The 19,777-nt window shown below is 34.9% G+C and overlaps 2 protein-coding genes across 3 annotated transcripts in view; one reads left to right on the top strand and one right to left on the bottom strand.

Annotated features, from left to right (window-relative positions):
• CNTRL (centriolin) overlaps nucleotides 1-2,282 on the top strand; it is a 74,572-nt gene extending 72,290 nt beyond the window's left edge. For both annotated transcript variants that reach the window (XM_014550186.1, XM_005879199.2), the window contains one exon: nucleotides 322-2,282. The gene's annotated coding sequence lies outside the window, so the exon portion shown is untranslated. The remainder of the gene's footprint in view (nucleotides 1-321) is intronic.
• Nucleotides 2,283-2,475: 193 nt separating this feature from the next.
• Nucleotides 2,476-16,788, bottom strand: RAB14 (RAB14, member RAS oncogene family). The gene is made up of 7 exons (XM_005879202.2): nucleotides 16,696-16,788; nucleotides 15,105-15,158; nucleotides 13,598-13,775; nucleotides 9,499-9,565; nucleotides 7,213-7,300; nucleotides 6,858-6,888; nucleotides 2,476-4,734 (listed from the first exon to the last, which is right to left on the bottom strand). The coding sequence occupies exons 1-7, from the start codon at nucleotides 16,745-16,747 to the stop codon at nucleotides 4,557-4,559; spliced, it is 648 nt and encodes a 215-aa protein (XP_005879264.1). The 5' UTR covers nucleotides 16,748-16,788; the 3' UTR covers nucleotides 2,476-4,556.
• Nucleotides 16,789-19,777: the final 2,989 nt, after the last annotated feature.

The following is a 19,777-nucleotide window of genomic DNA, read 5'->3' as shown; positions in this document are numbered from 1 at the left end:
AATATATTTTTTATTGATTTTTTTACAGAGAGGAAGGGAGATAGATAGTTAGAAACATTGATGAGAGAGAAACATCCATCAGCTGCCTCCTGCACATCTCCCACTGGGAATGTGCCCACAATCAAGGTACATGTCCTTGACCGGAATCGAACCTGGGACCTTTCAGTCCACAGGCTGACGCTCTCTCCACTGAGCCAGACTGGTTTCAGCTCAAATATATATTTTACCTATTAGCCTTTATGGTATCACTTTGTTCTGTTAATTTATATAAGACTTGTTTTTACTGTTGCAAGAATTCATCCTTTCTTTGTCTTACTGTAGGAAAAAATGGTTCAGCCAGATGAGGAATACTATCTTGCATAAATCTGAGGAAAGACCTCCACTACCTCACTAACTTCATTGTTGGAATGCCACTTAGTTTTTATCAAGATCCAGTGAATTCAGATGCTGAAACTCTACTGTAGTTTATCGCACTTGAACCATTAAGGCCAGGGTTTTTGTAAGTCATGTGCACATATGGGAACAGTTGTATAAATTAAAACAGGGTTCTAGATTGCTGAGTATTTTTATTTTTTATCTTTGAAATGTGCTATTATAAAACCAATGCTGAATGTAACTGCAAATTTGAATCTATAAAGCGTTAAAATCTTTACTTACAAAGAAAAAAATATACTTAGGCCCCTCTTCATTCAGTGTCAAAGGTTATTTTTGGATTTTGCTTAAAAATCTATTTTCGTATGAAAATAAAAGGTAAAATAAATGTGGGCTATCGTCTGACTTTACATTTCACAGATATACAATAAAGCTATCATATTATTACCTTAATTCTAAGAAATGACAATCTTTCAAATAGTTTCCTATTTGTTTGGAGGTTGAAGTATGTTGTACCTATCAGAGAATATGTTTCATCTTTTGAAATACCTATTATAAAACTATTACATTTCAGGTTCTTTTCCTTGACCAAAACTTTGGTGGAAAAGTAGAGAATCTGACCCAGGGTAAATTCAAACTGTGTTCAGACTTAAACATTTTTGAAGTACTGTAACTAATGCCTTAACTCCATGGTACAGAAATACATTATTTCTCTAAAAATAAGAATAGCAGCTCTTGGTCATAATGAAATGTGTGGCAACAGAATTATTCCCACGGGATACTGAAGTATGAAACCACATGAAATAGATTAGGTTTTAAAATATTTCCAAGGACTCTTTTCTAGGCCCCCTAGACAGCTTTTGATCTATGGCACATAGTTACGCCACGTTTCTACAATACAGAATAGCAGTGCAGTAATCCTCATCACTTAGGTTTATATTCCTAAAAAGTTGTTTGGCTACAACTGGACCATTAAGATATGGGATAAATATAGTACAATGAAGACAATGGAAGTGACATAAAATTTACTAGTACATAGCAAGTTCTGGAAGGCATCTAATTCCAAAACAAAAATTGATTTGGTAGTATCTTTTGTACCTACATTCTTCTTGGTTTCATTTTCACAAATCTTAGCAAAATGCTTAAAATCCTGGCCTATTCAGTTGTCGAAATCTTTCAGGGACACATTTTCTTGTTCTATCCATGTACTGTATGTGAGGGTAAAATTACTTCTTTCTAAACTACCACATGAACCCTCTCTATATTCCCAAATAAACAGGAATGGAAGGTAATCATTAGGTCTTCTGTTTAAGGGTAGTGAACTGAACCACACAACCACAAATAAAGATAATACCTAAAACAACAGTTGTGTGGGCAACCAAGTTCTCAAAACTTTAAGAGTCTTCTGGAATAAAAGAAGTGAGGTAATTAGTGTATGAAGCCAAATACCTGGTTCCAAAACTTTTTTCCAAAGAAAGTTTATTACCTCTGACTATTATGTATCATCAAGCCCCCCCCCCCAAAAAAATCAAGGTTATTGCATCAAATACTTATCCATGGAAAATACTTGAACATTGTGGAATGTCAGGTACTAAGCACCAATTACTAAGCAGGAGGGCCTCCTCCCTCATAGGTGCAAGGGCAATGAGTAACCCAGAGAAGCAGGTGACCACATAAGCAGTAAACGCTCATGGATTAAAAATTAAAAGAATTTCACATTCTCTCCAAAGTGCACTTGCCAGTGTCTGGCACATGAATGTTACAATATGACAATCTGCTCCTTTATTTTTGAGCACCCAAGTTTATTGTAGGGAATTAGACATGAAAATTACAGAATTTGGCCCCAAGTACAGTGGAGGGAGAACACCATCAGGCACCAAATGTGCTGATATCACACTGAAAAAGGTTGACTAAAAACACTGCAAGTGTGATCTAAACACAAAGAAAATACTCAGTGATGTGGATTTATATGCTATGTACTAGACTTCTCTATCAACAAATAAGGATAATTCTGCAAAAACTGACAACTTACGCTAAATAATTGTTTACCTGAAGAAAATATGAAATCCTATTATAGTTCAGAAAATAATACAAACAGTTTTAATTTAATCTAGATACAGGTACTTTATTTACAAATATTCAGATTAAGAGCATTTTGTTACATCAAATGAAGAGTACAGCAGTCTGAATAAATCCTGTCACAAAACAATAAGACCCACTGTAACTAACTTTGGAAATCAGGGTATTGCACCTAAACAAGCCACGGTCTTTAGTTTGTGATTGCTACCTTATATCCCAATGGGTGGTTTGTTTTGTCTTTGTAAATATATACACACACCGGCAGGTCATGGTCCCTGGGTGAGTCCCTTGTGATGCAACAGTGTGAGCAAAATGGATCACTGTAAGTCTTTAACAGAATATACCAATCTACTCCAGGAATCTTCTTTTTAAAAAAGTTTAAGACAAATAAAAATGAGTCCCCAAATTAACCAAATCCTATTTTCTGCACATTCCAGTTTTGGCTTTTATTTAACGTTGACTATACAATACTCTGGTACTACCATGTTTACAACCCAGAAAGTTGTATTTTTTTTACTTTAGTGTCTGTAAAGAGGGATTTAAAATGTGTATTTTAAACACAGCAGTTGAGCTGAGTGTATTTTATATAATCTACCGAGGTTTACCTATCCTGTACTTCAATAACTTCTGAATTCCCAGCCTGATCTTTAACCTCAGAAATCAGTCAACAGAAGTAAAGAACTTGGTAAAACCTAAGTTTCTTATCTAAAGAAATAAGATTGTTTCCCTTGCAATACTGTATTCTTCAGTGGCCAAACCATCTCAAGTAATAACTTACTTTGTATCAGCACAAACATTGAAACACTGTTAGAAACACTTTGCCTTTTATAAAACAATTTATGCCAACATGACCAAAAATAGCACTTCATACTTAAGAACACAAGGGATACCTTAAATTATTTCACTGTAGTGTTAAAAATGCACAATTTAAAATCCCTTAACAGCAGACCTATGGTTCAGAATCTCAACCATTCCAAGAAGATAAAGGTATAAAAGCTTAAAATGTGCAATAATAAACCCAGCCTTTTTTCTTTTTCTATACAGTAAGGCAAGAAATGCAGCCTGTAATGCAAAATGTTTACAAAAAAGAGAAAAGCAGGTTTGCACATTGTTGATTGCACAAGAACAGTTAAGAAAATCTGCAGGTAAGCCACAGTGCAAAGATGAACAAAGATGAGCTAGTGTTAATCCTCTCACGCTAGGAGCTCTTTACAGCATAATGTCCCCAAATTGCCAGCACCAATGGGTGGAGCCAGTATTACTTGTGAACTGCAGTTGTGTCTATTTCCTTGTGTGAAATGGAAGGGAGTAACATGGTCACATATAGGTCTTACTGTACAAACTGGTATTTTATACTGTTCCAATGCCAGTAATCAATTTATTTTCTTCATTAAAATAATATACACAGAATGTATTGTTAGTTCAGTTCCTTCAAAATTTATACATATTTACTTTCTGCTAAAGAGAAAAGGATAAAATGATGTAAAAAAAAAAATAAAGCTATTAATTAAGCACAAGAGAGAAGCTGATAAGTGGATATTTTCCCTGTACAAGGCTAAGACAGAAGCAAACCTCCTCAAGAAAAATGCCACCCACACAACAGGGAATTTATCTGACAAAAACAAAACAAAAGCAGTTATAGAACCCCTTCTCTATCACCAGAAGCCATTTCACAGCAATAAACTTCTTGGTTACAACAGACATACTTGAACAGTTAAAGATGGGGAGAAAGGTTTAAGATATCAAATTAAACCGTACAGTGAGACAAAGCCCTGCCAAAAAGAGGGAGGGGTAAAAATCATGAAGTCCAGCATCAGTGCTCAGTTTAAATCATGTATTGGTGACATACCTAACATGAGGACAATCAAGGGGAAAAAAAGTCTAGATTTACCATGCAGGAGAGATTACTTGCTTTTGATAACCTGATTACACCTAGTTGTTTAGCAGTTTAGTATTGTGTTAAACTGTTTTTAAACAGAGTTGTTTTTTCTTTTGTTTTTTTAATTAAACCCAGTAAGATGTACAGAAGACAACGAGGCAGTAAAAAGTACTGCTTCCAACAGACAGAGGTGAAAGGTCAAATGAGAGCCACAGCAAAGAGGTCACTAGCAGCCACAGCCTTCTCTCTGGGGTTGGGGTTCACTGGTTAGCCGTCCTCCCTGCGGAGCTGAGGGTTTGTGCTGTACACCAGACTCGGCAGCATTCAGATCCAGGCTTCCATCCTGAATGTTCTGATAGATTTTCTTGGCAGCCTCGAGGAAAGCATCTTCTACGTTCTCTCCCCTAAGAGGCAATTGACAACTTTATTCGAGAACCACAGTTTTCTACAAAAGATAAGACATTATACACTGACCTTTTGCTAAACTTTAGTCAACTGCCATGATGTCTTCAACTTAGCCATTGTTATCTAATAAGAGATTACCAGAAGACTGAGCTAAGAGAACAACATGGGGAAATATTTTCTGTGGAAAGCATATAAACACAGTACTGAGCTATTTCTACAAACCCTATTTGATAACTGTATGTGTTCTAGTCATTAAAATGCTAACATATTAATATATAAGTTAAAATAGGTCATTTCTGTAATGATATTCTACCAGAAATGAAATCTCCAAACATGCACACTTGATTCCTGGATCTGAAGAGTCTGATTAGCCAAGCATGAACTGTACTGTTTTTATCATGTGATGGTGGCATATTCATGCTTAGCCATATTCACACTTCAGTTCAATTCTCTTAGGACTAACAGTACAGATGAATAAAAAAGGAGCTAGCTTCTTACCAATGCAAGGAATTTTTGGCTTAAATAAATAATTATAATGAGCCCCAGGGTTCAATAATGGACATCCTATATAATAAAAGGGTAATATGCAAATTGACCCTAACAGCAGAACAACTGGGAATGACTGGTCACTATGACACACACTGACCACCAGGGGGCAGATGCTCAATGCAGGAGCTGCCCTCTGGTGGTCAGTGCACTCCCACAGGGGGAGCTCTGCTCAGCCACAAGCCAGGCTGATGGCTGCCAGCACAGCGGTGGTGGCGGGAGCCTCTCCTGCCTCCTTAGCAGCGCTAAGGATGTCCGACTCCAGCTTAGGCCTGCTCACCACTGGCAAGTGGACATCCCTCAAGGGCTCCTGGGCTGCCAGAGGGATGTCTGACTGCCAGCTTAGGCCCGATCCCCCCGGGGAGTGGGCCTAAGCCAGCAGGTGGACATCCCCCGAGGGGTCCCAGACTGCGAGAGGGCACAGGCCAGGCTGAGGGAAACCCCGAGTGCACAAATTTTTGTGCACCGGGCCTCTAGTGGGATAATAATTAGAAAATGTTAATTATGCTTCTAATTACCCTTAGACATTGAGTTATTTCCTTAACTCATGCTTTTTACCATGATCAGAAGTATTAAGTAGGTTGATCAAGCTTGAGTCCAAGATGCCAAACTCAACCTCAGTTGTGAAAGTCAAACACTTGAAATGTTTACACAATTTCATTTATTAACATGGCTTACCAGTGGGCAATCAAGGTAGAATCTTTTAGGTAAAGTAACAAAAAAATATTATTTTGAAATGTCAAATAGGAAGCAAAGGATTGCTTACTGTTCCTCTAGCCATAAGCATTAGGTATTTATGTATCATACATTTTATGTACAGGTGACCCTGGAACAACGTGAGGGGGGTTGGGGCACCGACTTCCTTGCAATCAAAAATCTGCTCTGAACATGCAAATTCCCAATGATGGAGTTGTCCCTTGAATTAGGTGGTTTTCAACTGTGCCAGCCAATTGAACTGCACAGGTCAATTTAAAAAATCCTCATATGGCCCTAGCTGGTTTTGCTCAGTGGATAGAGCATCAGCCTGTGGTCTGAAGGGTCCTGGGTTCCATTCCAGTCAAGGGCACATGCCCGGGTTGTGGGCTTGATCCCCAGTAGGGGGAGTGCAGGGAGCAGCCAATCAATGATTCTCATCATTGATGTTCCTATCTATCCTTCCCTCTCCCTTCCTCTCGGAAATAAAAATATATTTTTTAAAAAATCCTCATATGGCCCAGCAGATGTGGCTCAGTGGTTGAGTGTTGACCCATGAACCAAGAGGTCACCAGTTCTGGTCAGGGCATATGCCCAGGTTGCAGGTTTGATCCCCAGTAGGGGGCATACAGGAAGCCGTCAATCCAGGATGTTTCTCTCATCCATGTTTCTATCTCTCTATCCCTCTCCCTTCCCCCTCTCTCTAAAAAATCAATAAAAACATACTTTTTTTTTTTTAAATCCTCATGATTGGAATCATGCAGTTCACATCCATGTTGTTTATGGGTCAACTGTATATATACATTATACATTTTTTCATATCTATGTTCTATTTGAGAAATTTAAATGTATTTGAAAATTATCTAATTTTAGCCATACTTACGTTTTTGCACTTGCTTCAAGGAACAATAAGCCTAAAAGTAAATTTCAGACTGATTAGGACATTTCAAATTACCTCACAAGGACATTCTCTTTAGCAACATCTGAATAAAAGTTAAAGCTTCCCATCAGCTTTCAATATTTTATGAAAGAGTATGAATGTGAAATGGAGGGAATAATAGTACTCCTTCCCCCAACACATGAATTCTCAAACACATTTTGCAATTCCCTCATCCTTGAAATTTGAATAGTTTGCATCAAAAAATAATTGTTAAATAATTTGCAGGATCAAAATCCTTAGGAATTCTCCCAAGGGTGACCCTCCCAAAAAGCCATTAAATGTCTTAAAAGAAACCCACCATTTTCTTCAGCGAACTGTTTGGCTTCTTCATAAGTAACATCTCTCTGTGCCTCCAAATCTGCTTTATTTCCTATGAGAATTATTACCTAATGTGTGACCAAAAGAAAGACATCTTAAAACAAAGCAACCAACTTAAATCAGCCATAAAAATTCTGAAATCAAAAAATCTTGATAGAAAAAAACATGTGGGCCTAATAAGAAAAACAAGTACTAGCAATTATCCACCAGACAGGACTATAGAATCATGAAGCCATTAGTATTAAGATGGATTCTCAGCAATCTTCTAGGCCAGGGGTTCATAAACTTTCTGTAATAGGTAGAGAGGATATATTCAAGGTTTTTGAGTCCCATGTTATGATTTCTTTATATATGCTTCTTTGTTTTGTTTTCAACAATTGTTTAAAAATGTGAAAAACACTCTTAGCTTACAAGCCATTCAAACACAAAATAGCCCATGAGGCCCACCTGGACTAGGCCAAAGGTTATGATTTATCTACTTAAGATTACTAAGTGTCCATGGACAAGCTCCAGGGGATCTGTGAAAGCACAGAATGAAACAAAATGTAAACAAGGGCAGTTCCTGAAGAGGAAGTTTGTGGCTTTCATCAGATTTTCAAGTTTTTGGGACCCTCAAAAAGTTTACAAACTACTAATTCAACTCCTTCAGGCTACTGGTAAAGAAATTAAGGCTCAAATAAGGCAGAGACTTGTCAAAGGTCAGTTAATGAGTTAGTGGTAAGGGACATTAGAACCCAGGTCTAACACTCAAACTATGAACTTCAGACAAATGCGTCCTACTGATAACGAATGTCTATTCATTGAGTCAGTAGAAACACATATGCAATGAATTCAAATCCAAGGCAAACTATCATACAACTATATCCATTTTGGAATCATTTTATACAAGTGGAAGTTAGGCCAAAGTTAAAGGCAGCTCTGAAAAGTTCTAAGAATAAGTGTGCAGCCTTGGGAAATAGGTGGGATTTTTGTTGTTGTTTTTTTTTTGGGGGGGGGGGGACAGATTTATGAGTGGACTATTTCTGCCTATAATTTGACACCAACTAACAAACCCACTCTCCCCGTTCCAAACTGATGTGCTAATCCAGATATGGATACTTTAGAAATGGATGGTTTCAACTGAAAGGGATTTCCACAACCATTAACTTCTTTTCATGTGAAAATACAACCCTCCCACTTCCAAAAACTGGTGTCCAATAAACTTTTAATCTGAATGTAATTGAGGATAGTTAAGCAGTAACAACCTACTTCAGTCAACCTATAGGTTTGTTTATACACTTACAGTGAGTATAATGTAATGATGGATATGAAAGTTCTAGGCACAGTCCCCGTCATAATAGGCAAACCATGTTAACTGACTCTCAATATAATTAAATTGTTGTTCCCTGATAAAAGCCAGTGTTACCACTGATTACATATTTATTGAACTGGGCCTCTGCTAGGTGCTGAGGTACAAAGCTAAGTGAGACACAGGCCTTGTTCTAGAGAAGTTTAGAGTTAGTCACACCTCTGCCTTTCCTTACTTGGCCCTGAAATACCCTCAACAGCATCTACTAAAATCCCTGAAATCCCAGCTCAAACCCCCTACCGCCTCTCTAAAGCTGATTTCTCCAGATGCCACTGCTCATCCTGGGCTCCCATCAGCACACCAGTCACTCTATTCTAACTCATATTTCATTCTGCTTTTCAGCACAGTTATTTGTATTCCCATAGGTAATCTCCCTGCTAGACTATAACATTTTGTGGGCCAAGGATCCAAATTTATCTTTAGTTTATACTACAGAGTCTAGTATGGTGACTTGGCTTCTAAAAAAATCTCAGTATCTTCTCAGTCTAAGAAGCTAATTTTTTAAAGCATGAAGAATTCTACTTTTAATTGAAATTTATTGAGATAATTGTAGATTCACATGTAGTTGTAAGAAATAATGCAGAGAGATCTACACTTTGCCCAGGTTCCTCCAATGGCAACATTTTATGAAACTAATGCAGATCCCTTTTAAAGTGGTAGTTTCAGATTTCATAGTCTCCACTTGACATGAGATCACCATCCATTCATAACTTTTTTTTCAACCACAAACATGAATAAACACCAAATATAAAATGTGAGACCTGGGGTAATTAGTACTGGAAAAAAATGTTAAGTTTTCTTCAATTAATTTAAGAATAAAATAAAGATTCTCATTCTTAGTACTCAAATACAAAAATCCCGCTAGCAAATGGCTTTCCTTTTGGGGTTAGCTTAGATCTTAGATATCGTTTAACTTACAGTATTTGGATTGGTGAGATTCCTTGCATCTGTCAACCAGCTGCTTAAGTGGTTATACGTACTTCTTCTGCAAAATTTAAAGTTTACATTTATGACTGCCACATATAATTGCCATTTCAGCAGAAAAAAAAAGAAACTTCAATAAGTATTTAAAATATAGACTTTAATCAACAGATCCTAAAAAAGTATTTTTGCTTTGAATAGACTGTAACCCTAAAGAACAACAGTTATAGAATGCAAACACATACAATACACTGGTATAAAATTCACCTTTCTAGGGAAGGGATTAGATGTACAAATTGCCAGCTATAAAAACAGTCATGAGGATATAAAGTACAGAATGGGGAATATATATTCTAATAACTGTATGGTGTCAGATGGGTACTAGACAAATTGAAGTGATCACCTTTTAAATTATAGAAAGGTCTAATGCAGCGGTTCTCAACCTGTGGGTCGTGACCTCTTTGGTGGTCGAACGACCCTTTCACAGGGGTCGCCTAAGACCATCCTGCATATCAGATATTTACATTATGATTCATAACAGTAGCAACATTACAGTTATGAAGTAGCAACGAAAATAATTTTATGGCTGGGTCACAACATGAGGAACTGTATTTAAAGGGTCAGAAAGTTGAGAACCACTGGTCTAATCACTATGTTGCACACCTGAAACTAATATTGTTATGTCAAATGTATTTGAAAATTTAAAAATTAAAATCCACCTTTTCTTAAAGAATAAGCTAATTATAGCAGCATAAAAACTGGCTTTAAAGCCCTGGCTGGTATGTTCAGTGGTTAGAGCATTGGCCTGCTGACCAAACGGTCTTGGGGTCAATTCCTGGTCAAGGGCACATGCCTGGGTTGCAGGTTGGATCTCAGGCCCGGAGAGGCAACCAATCGATGTCTCTCTCACATCGATGTTTGTTTCTCTCTCTCTCTTCCTCCCTTCCTCTCTCTGTCCCTCCCTTTCACTCTCTCTAAAAATCAATTGGAAAATATATCCTCGGGAGAGGATTAACAAAAAATAAAAACTGGCTTTAAAAAAAGGCACTGAATACATGTCACTAGAAATTCAAGTCCCCAGATATCAGAATGTGAGTTTATCCTAACTCTGTACTCTTATTCATCAGCAGCTAAATCATTTTGGGATTCAAACTGCCCTATTTGTCCACTTTCTACAAGCAAGAGTTTAAAAATTCACAGGCTCATTTGCACTAGCCAAGAAAGCCCTGAAAGAGCAAGCAAACCCAAATAACTTACAATATTATGGAGTATAATATTAATCAGACATTACCAAAGGGGTCAGAATAATAAAAATTTTAAAGGTTAAAAATGTTTTTGATTTATATAGATTCACAGAACATTAATCCATCTTACTCATTTAACAGGTGAGGAAACAGAAGCCCACAATGATTTAAATGATTTCAGAGCCAGGCCTAGGACCTTTATACACACTGAGTCCTCAAAGTGTTTCAAGTTTAGCCCCGTGAATAGAATATTCCATAATATCCAGTTGCCAGCGCTCATTTGAAATTCAATATTCAAAACATTTAATTCTTTCCTAGTGGAACTGAAAGGAACTCTTTGCTCAGACTCTATTTTTACTGTGCTATATCATATACACAAATTACCACTTAAATGTACAAAAAAGCCACATAAATAAAAATAACTTTTCCCAGTGTTTTAAAAATTTTAATAGTCAAATATTTTTTAAAAGCACAAGCTTTATCACTGCTCAATATTTGTAGTACCAGCATACCTTGCTTTTACACAAAAAATGTATCTTCGTGCATAAAACCTTAAATAACACAACTCCAAAACATTTATACTGATTTTGATGAATATTAAATTGTCAACGCTGGCAGAAACAGTGAATTACAAACTGGCACCACTTTAGTAAAAAGAAAAATCTACACATCCTTTGTAAGTGGTATCAAGATTATGAAAACCATATTATTTACATGTACCATATAACTTCTGCTCATTGATCTGGTAATTGTTTCATTAATTTAAAATTCACAATCATAATTTCAAATCTATAAATACAGTATCATCCAAATATTCATTACGTGATGGTATTAGAGCTAAAAAAAAAAAAAAAAGGTGCTAAAATATCCCTAACTTTGTCATGGATGTTAGATATATCAAACAATTGATAGAGCCATACAAACTACCATGATAAGCTATGCTATCAATTTAGGAATGTACCCTGTAACAATTAGAGTTAATGCCAAGAATAAAAGTATTATTAAAGCAGGAACTTCTAAGTTTGCAAAATGTCAAGGATTTATAGAAAAAAATCGGGGTGGGGGAAGGGGAGGAAATACTGTCATGGTTGCAACATCAATGTCACGGTGAAGTATCACTGAGTTAAGAAAATACCTATCTAAAGCCTAAAGTACTTTTACCAGTAAACAGTTTTATTGGGATATAATGAACATACTATAAAGCTCAACCTTTTAAGGTATACAATATAGTGGTCTCAAAAATATTCACAAAGCTGTGCAATGATCACTACTTTCTAATTCCAGAACATTTTCATCATGAAAAAAAGAAACCCCATACCCATTAGCACTCACTCCCCATCCTCTAGCAATCTCCTTTGTCTCTACACATTGGCCTCGTACGGGTATTTTATATAAATGGAATCATACATGTGGCCTTTTTTTTCTGGCTTCTTTCACTTAGCAAAATGTTTTCTAGGTTCAGCCACTGAATAGCATGTATCAGTGTTTCTTTCCTTCTAATGATTGAATTTTATTCCATTGTATGCATATACCACATCTATTCATCCATACATTCATTAGAGATGGACATGTGGGTTGTTTCTAGCAGAAGTACTTTTGATAACTTAAACAGACACACATACCAAAAGCATTTACTATGCTTAAAAGGTAAGTTTAAAAGCAAAGCATATATGCATCAAATCATCACACTATATGCTTTATACAATGTTATATGTCAATTATGTCTCTATAAAGCTGGGGAAAAAAGACACATACACCAAAAAGACAAACTACCACTCTATACATTGATATACTGTAAGCACATATAACAATATTTAAATTTTATATTAATTCATGGAGTTTTTAATTATGTGAAGTCTTTGGGAATGCATCTCTCATAAAAAGATGTCCTGTACAGATGGCCAAGTTTTTAAATAGTCTTTCCACAAAACTATTTACTGATCTCTGCCTGGCTATATAGAGCCATTAAGGTTGTTTCACTGTTTTAAGCCTGAAATCATCCAAGCCTAGGAAACAGCAAAAAGCATTTCCCAAAGGAAAATATGCTTGAAAATCTAATTATCACTTGGTCCCATTCACTGGTTCCTACCCCACCACCCAAAGTCAGAGTCACAATGCTTTAGACTGACACTTTGCATTAATGTGAAAGGTGATTCAGTTCATTTTCTAACTTATAGTAGACAAACAGAGTTTAATGAAGTGGCATAATTTTCCATGTTTTCCAAAGTCAAACATCCACGGTCCAATTTTGTTACTTTGTATAAAGTGCTTTGACTTTCCAGAAATAGTTAATTTGAAATAAATTTATTCTCACTGCCTAAAGTACTATAAGCCACTTTAGTCCATTTTAGGACAAAAAATAATTTAATTAAATGCTCAAACACCTTCATATGCAAGTGTAAGAACTTTTTATAATCTACCATGTTGGATTAGCAAAACTACTTAATTTCTTGCTTGGCCTTATTTTGAAGAAGTGTAAACTTTAACACTAGAGACTAACTCCTCAAGACTTGATTGCTTTCTACTGAAGTGAAAAGAACAAAGTTTGGTATAAAATATTATTTCACCTCAAATAATTCAACTGATGCTGCTTTTCAGAATAGTATTCTTCTGTCAGCTCCACCAGCATCTCCTAAAGTTTTTCTTCAGTCATACCCACTTTCAGCAAAGGAAATCAACACATTATGTCAAGTCTTAAACAGCAATTTAGAGAAGAAACCATAAAACCCAAGTAAGCACATTTATAGTCACACAATTATAAACTTAGAAATATTTAAATCAATAAAAAAGAAACCATACTGCCTAAAGTAGATTTTTTTCCTAGTATAAAGGTGGAAAAGTTAATTTCTTACCTAGTGATATCATACACCATAAGCGCTCCTGCAGCTCCTCTGTAGTAGCTTCGTGTAACAGCCCTAAACCTCTCCTGTCCTGCTGTATCCCATATCTGCAGTTTGATTTTTTGGCCACTAACTTCAATTATTCTTGTACCAAATTCAACACCAATTGTGTGAGGACAATCGGCCATAACTGTTAGGGAGGAAAAGAAATATAATATAACATCCCAACTTCAAGAAAGTTTCAAATTAATACCAGTGGGGAGGAAAAAATCCACTGAATAATCAAATGACTTAGTACTGCTTATAGGCTATAAACAGACTAAAGCTTGCATATCTCTATATATAAAAGCCTATGCGAACTTTATGACTGGACGGCCAGTAGCTATGATGCACGCTGACTACCAGGGGGCAGATGCTCAACACAGGAGCTTCCCCCTGGTGGTCAGTGCACTCCCACAGCCAATCTCCTGCGGTCCCTCACCCTGGCCGGCCCCAATCAGCTCCGAACACTGGCCAGGTCGAGGGCCCCCACCCATGCATGAATTCGTGCACCCGGCCTCTAGTAAGTAATAAACAAACAAGCAAAAACCCAGAAGAAGTCATTGACATGGACTAGAACAGGGGTCAGAAAACTTCTGTAAAGGACTAGATCATAAATATTTTAAATTTAAAAATAAAGATAATAAGCTTTTTAAAATACCAATGTTATATTATTTATCCCTCTGACAATTCTTACATATAACAAATCAATCAATGGTCTTAGAACTCTAAGATTAGTCAACCAAATTTTTATCCTGGAAAATATACCAATATCTCAAAGAAAATCACCACATTTAATATATGGTAATAGTTCTATATTGGCAAGTTATATATGTCTAATCCAATAGAACAAAGTTATTAGTCCTTATAATGAGACCGCTGGAAATCTAAACCTACTATTCTCTGGTACAAGAATACACAGACCAATGGATACTTCATAAAATATTGTATTATGAAAAAAAAAGGCCACAGAAATTATTTCAACTATATGGAAACAATTTCAACTATATTAGCCTATTAATTACATAAAATGGCCCCTCCCATACCACCCAAGTGAGAGTTGTACTTTGAATCTTAATCAAGTCATCAATGCAGGTAAGATTCCATTTTAAGTATTTCCAATCTATTATTATATAGTTAACAAATGATACATGCAGCAAAATTCCCGTAATAAGGTAATTTCTATAATGAAAGTCTGAGAATAAAAAGATTTAAATTTGACATTACAGTATACATTTTTAAAAATTAAGTTTTACCATAAAAATGTCTCAAGTGAATCAAATTATATATGATATATAAAAATTAACATTGTATATGTCAGCATATTTCATTTTATCTGTACCTATTTAAAAATAGAATCATTCCCTAAAGACAAAAGTGCATGTTCAAATGCATAGAGTACACTGAAAATGACACTTTAAAAGGTAGAAAAGTGACAATAAATAAATAACTAATATTTCACCTTACATTTTAAACTTACATTTTTTTTCTGTAAATTGATGAAGCAAGCAAGATTTTCCTACTCCCATGTCCCCTGTTTAAAAAAAAAGTTTCAAGTGGCAATTACATTTCTCAATTTTATACTCATAATTATATACAATAACTGCTATACCCCTTAAAATATCACAAATTTCTTAGACACTTAGAAAAGTTGCATTTCCCTAATTTATAATGACTTTAAAAATCCTACAGGTCAGTTTTCACTAAGATGTACAAATTCACTATTCCCAACTTTTGACAGTAATAGAGTCTGGTTATAAATTATATTACTAGCCACCAGCTGGAAAGTATGGGCTTTTTCAATTTTTTGTTGTTGTTAATCCTCACCAGATAATATTTTTTCCATTGATTTTGAGAGAGGGAGGGAGGGTAGGAGGGAGGGACAAAAATGTGAGAGAGACACATGAATTGAGTGCCTCCTGGGGCCTGGATCCAACCTGCAACCCGGGTATATGCCCTTGACCAGGAATCGAACCCAAGATCCTTGGGTCAGCAGGCCAATACTCTAACCACTGAAAAACACGCGTCAGGGCATAAAGTGCTTTTTTAAAAATATATATATATATATTATTGTTTTACAGAGGATCAGCTGCCTCCTGCACACCCCCTACTGGGGATGTGCCTGCAACCAAGGTGCATGCCCTTGACCGGAATTGAACCTGGGATCCTTCAGTCTGCAGGCCCATGCTCTATCCACTGAGCCAAACCGGTTAGGGCAGAAAGTGCTTTTTTAACAGAGAAATTGTTCTAATCGTATTTTTTACTTTGAGCTGATTCAAAGTTTTATATTGTTCTTTCTCTGAACCATGCATAAAAGCAACAGACTCCTAGGAGTGACAAATAGGGCAGCAGCATATAACAAGCAGAAATGAGTTTTCGAAGCCTGATTCACTAGATCCTATCTTATCTCAAATTTTGTTTTTTTGCAAAATTCCACAAAAGAATATACACTACATGAAAACCATAACAGAACAAGTGTCACCTCTGTACTACAGCAATTTAACCTTTGGTGAAGGAAGCATTCCACTATAGTCACTTAAGATCAACATTAAACCAAACTGTTCTCATGTGAACAATTAACTGAAAAGTATATGTACTTTCAACTGTGCTCTTACAACTATATTTGGATAAACAGCATGGTCTTTCAATTTAAGTAAAATCGTCTTGAAACTTAAGGGAAAAACCATCAATATTATATTTTATGTGTATTACACAATTGTTCTGAATCAATGTTTGGAATCCAAAAATTGGGCTCTGAGTGGTTTTATGGTATTTTTGGAATGTATCAGCACTCCTAGGAAATTAATTTCTTTTCCAGTATTAACAAGCTTTCAGGTTTCCCCCAAGAACAATCAAGATCACTTCAACCAAGATACACTGTTCTACAAAAGTATCCAGAGCCACAAAGCAAAGAGTTCATTGTTAATGCAACTATAAATCTCAAAAGAGTTTGAATTTTGCACTGAGAAAGTCATCCACTTCTTCTGGAGTGGTATGTTAAGTACTAGTATATAAATATTTTGTATATTAACCTTCTTTGGAGAACAAGAGTGTAAGTTAAATAAACTTACCAATAATAATATATTTAAAGATGTAAGAGTAGTTGTATGGTGCAGTTGCCATGGTGGCACTAAAAACAAAGAAAACTGTGTTACTTCAGTAGAAAAGTATACATAAGTTATTCAAGCTGATAATTGCTATCCTTTAAAGGTACATAAAATAAAGCACACTGATTATAAACAATGTTGGTTACAGTAATTTGGAATAAAACTGCATTTCCCAAATTGATCAAAAGCACAAATTTTCATGAATGAACACTGCTTTAACATTCTCATGTATTATCAATGGAAATATAAGAAACCATTATATCAAAACAATTCTAATATTTCACATTAGGAAATATTTAATAACAAATGTTATTCTGGAAAACATTAAACAAGGAAATATTTATAAATTTGAGTTAACTATCATTATAAATAGTCCTCTTCTCCTCTTTAAGACCCATCCCTATTACTGGTCAAGTGACTTACTGATGGCCTACTTGTTCAGAACTCGCTGATTTTTAAAACAGAATCTTTTTTTTTTAAGTAACCACTAACTTATAAACACAATGTAACTTTTTAATTCCACTATAAATTAATGGTTAGCATAGTATCCAAAGAAAGAGCAAATCATTATTTCCAAACCAAATTAATGTCAGATTTATATTGAACCATATGAAACTGTTCTTGTAGATTTTTTTTAAAAAGTCAATCATTGGCAATTTCATACGGTTCAACCTAATGTAGGATTTAAAGATCAACAATATATCAAATGTCTGCTATGTACTATTTTAGGAGCTGAGAGAAATAATGGCATAAAATATTACTTGTGGTTGTAAAATTTGCAAGTTTATGTATCAGAATATATTTCAAAAGATCACAGCCCATTCCATAACTTCAGATAGACTTACCCTAAAGAATTCTAATTTCTCTCTTACTTTTAATAAGTTAAAAAAACAACTCCAATTTATTCAAATGAACGCTTTGAATGTGTCAGACACTGTTAGGTGCTAGAGAAGAGATGAATTCTAATACTGGTAATAACTTCCAATAAATTATTCTCAAACCAGTTTTCAGTTTAAGCAAAGATAAAAATTCTTTATATATATGAAGGTTTAACCTTCATTTTAAAAAATTTGAATTTCCAGTAATTTTTTTAATCTGGTTTTTACTGTTTTGGCCAACTGTCACATTACCTAAGCTATACATTTGGTATGACTGAAGAACTGAAACATGTATTTCAAATAAAATTTCTATATAACCTATAGAAAAAGTATATATGTAAAATAAATAAATTATTGTTATCAGAGAAGAGAAAGTTATAAATTACTGGACAATCATTTCACACAATACAGTCTCCTCTCTTAGTTGTAGGAAGTACATTCAACGAAAGTGGAGGCCCTGCTACCCATTCCAGCTTGACTTGTTTTAACACATTTATAATCAGTCTTTGACATCACAGAAAACTCCCTTAACCAGTTCTTTTAGGAAAGGGGGTTTTTCTAGTTAGATTAACTCTGATTCTGATCATCACCCTAACTAATTCCCTTTTTTCAGACACTGGGGACTCAAAATTTTTAAAAATGAACTTGGTCCTGAGGCAAAAATTGGTCTGAATTATTCACTAGATCTCTGAACAAGATCCCAAACACACAGAAAAAAATAACCTCTCTCAATAAAAATGGTATTTAAAGATTATAACGTCTCAACTTGCACACCTTCCAGATGCTTTTCTTCTAAGTAATTTTTAACTCTTCTTTCCCCCATTCAAACTTGGGGGAAAATAATAATTTAGTAACCTTTAGCTTACTGTTTCTCTCATGTTCTTCCCCTTCTGATTTTCCTGTTTCTTTTCTCCCTGTTCTTATTGAAAGTTGTAGCTGTACATACTTTGCTTCCTTCCATTTTATGTTAAAGCTATGGCCTCTAACAATATCAATTTCTACTTGAAATGCTCTAAAAGCTAATAATGAAATTATAACCCAATTCTAGTCATACTAATTTGTATACTAGCTAATTATCACATAAGTATTCATTAATCAAACATCTACTAAGATGACTCATTTGGAAAATGTTTTTTAAAATTACCAAGCATTAATTGCTATCAACTATTTCCAAATAAAAAAGAATGATTATTTCATTTCTAATACCTTTGCTGTCTCTACTTCACCACATAATTTTCTAGTTCAAGTTTCTTAAAAATTAAAATAAAAACCCTGAAAGCAGAGTTAAAGAAAAATGACTCAAATTTACTCATTTCAGTAGGTAAGGAAAGCAGAAAATATCTAGCACTGTAGCTACTAATACAACAGGTTCTCCCTTTCTTACTCTAAGGTAAGATACTAACTAGGTTTAAATATATTCCTATAGTTTATTGATAGCATTCACTCAAAATTATGTATTTGCAGTAGAACTATATTCAAGTGGCCTCTTTTATTTTTTTATTTTTCTTTTATTAAATTTATTGGGGTGACATTGGCTAATAAGATCATATAGGTTTCAAGTGTACATTTCTATGATACATGATCTGTATGTTGCATATTAAATATTTAACAGTGCTTAAAGCAAGGATTTCCCAACCTCATTTCTTGAACATGAAACTAAACCACTGTTAAAAGTGATGAGAAATATATTTGTAACTAGCAACCAGCTTTGGAAGGGGGAAAAAAGTTTTTTCCCTATTAAGGGGTGCCTTTGCTTCACTTATTCAAAAGTAAAAAAAAAAAAAAAAAGGCATTAGAAATGTTAATCTAGTTCAAATGCTCTGAAAACATGAGTCTAACTTTCTCAATACTATAATCTCCACTAATTAAAAAACCTTGGTAATATTCTATAACTTGTGCACAACCACTAGGTATTATTAAAATGCACTTTCAGGTTTTACAAAAACCATTTGAATAAAGTTCAAATCATACAGATCATGTTTAATGTCTTTGATTTCTTTAGGGAAAAAAGAGCACTACATTCAGATGACAGGTATCATTAAATATATGAACAACTTGTAAACTAATAACAAATACAACTGTTACAGTTATCACTTACTGGGCATTTAATATATGCCAGGAATGTGCAATCGCATTTAAGTCTTACTATCATCCTTATAAAATAGTGA

This window comes from Myotis brandtii, unplaced genomic scaffold, assembly GCF_000412655.1.
Source record: "Myotis brandtii unplaced genomic scaffold, ASM41265v1 scaffold589, whole genome shotgun sequence".
In the NCBI taxonomy this organism is placed as follows: domain Eukaryota; kingdom Metazoa; phylum Chordata; class Mammalia; order Chiroptera; family Vespertilionidae; genus Myotis; species Myotis brandtii.
This window is presented reverse-complemented; position numbering and strand designations above follow the sequence as displayed.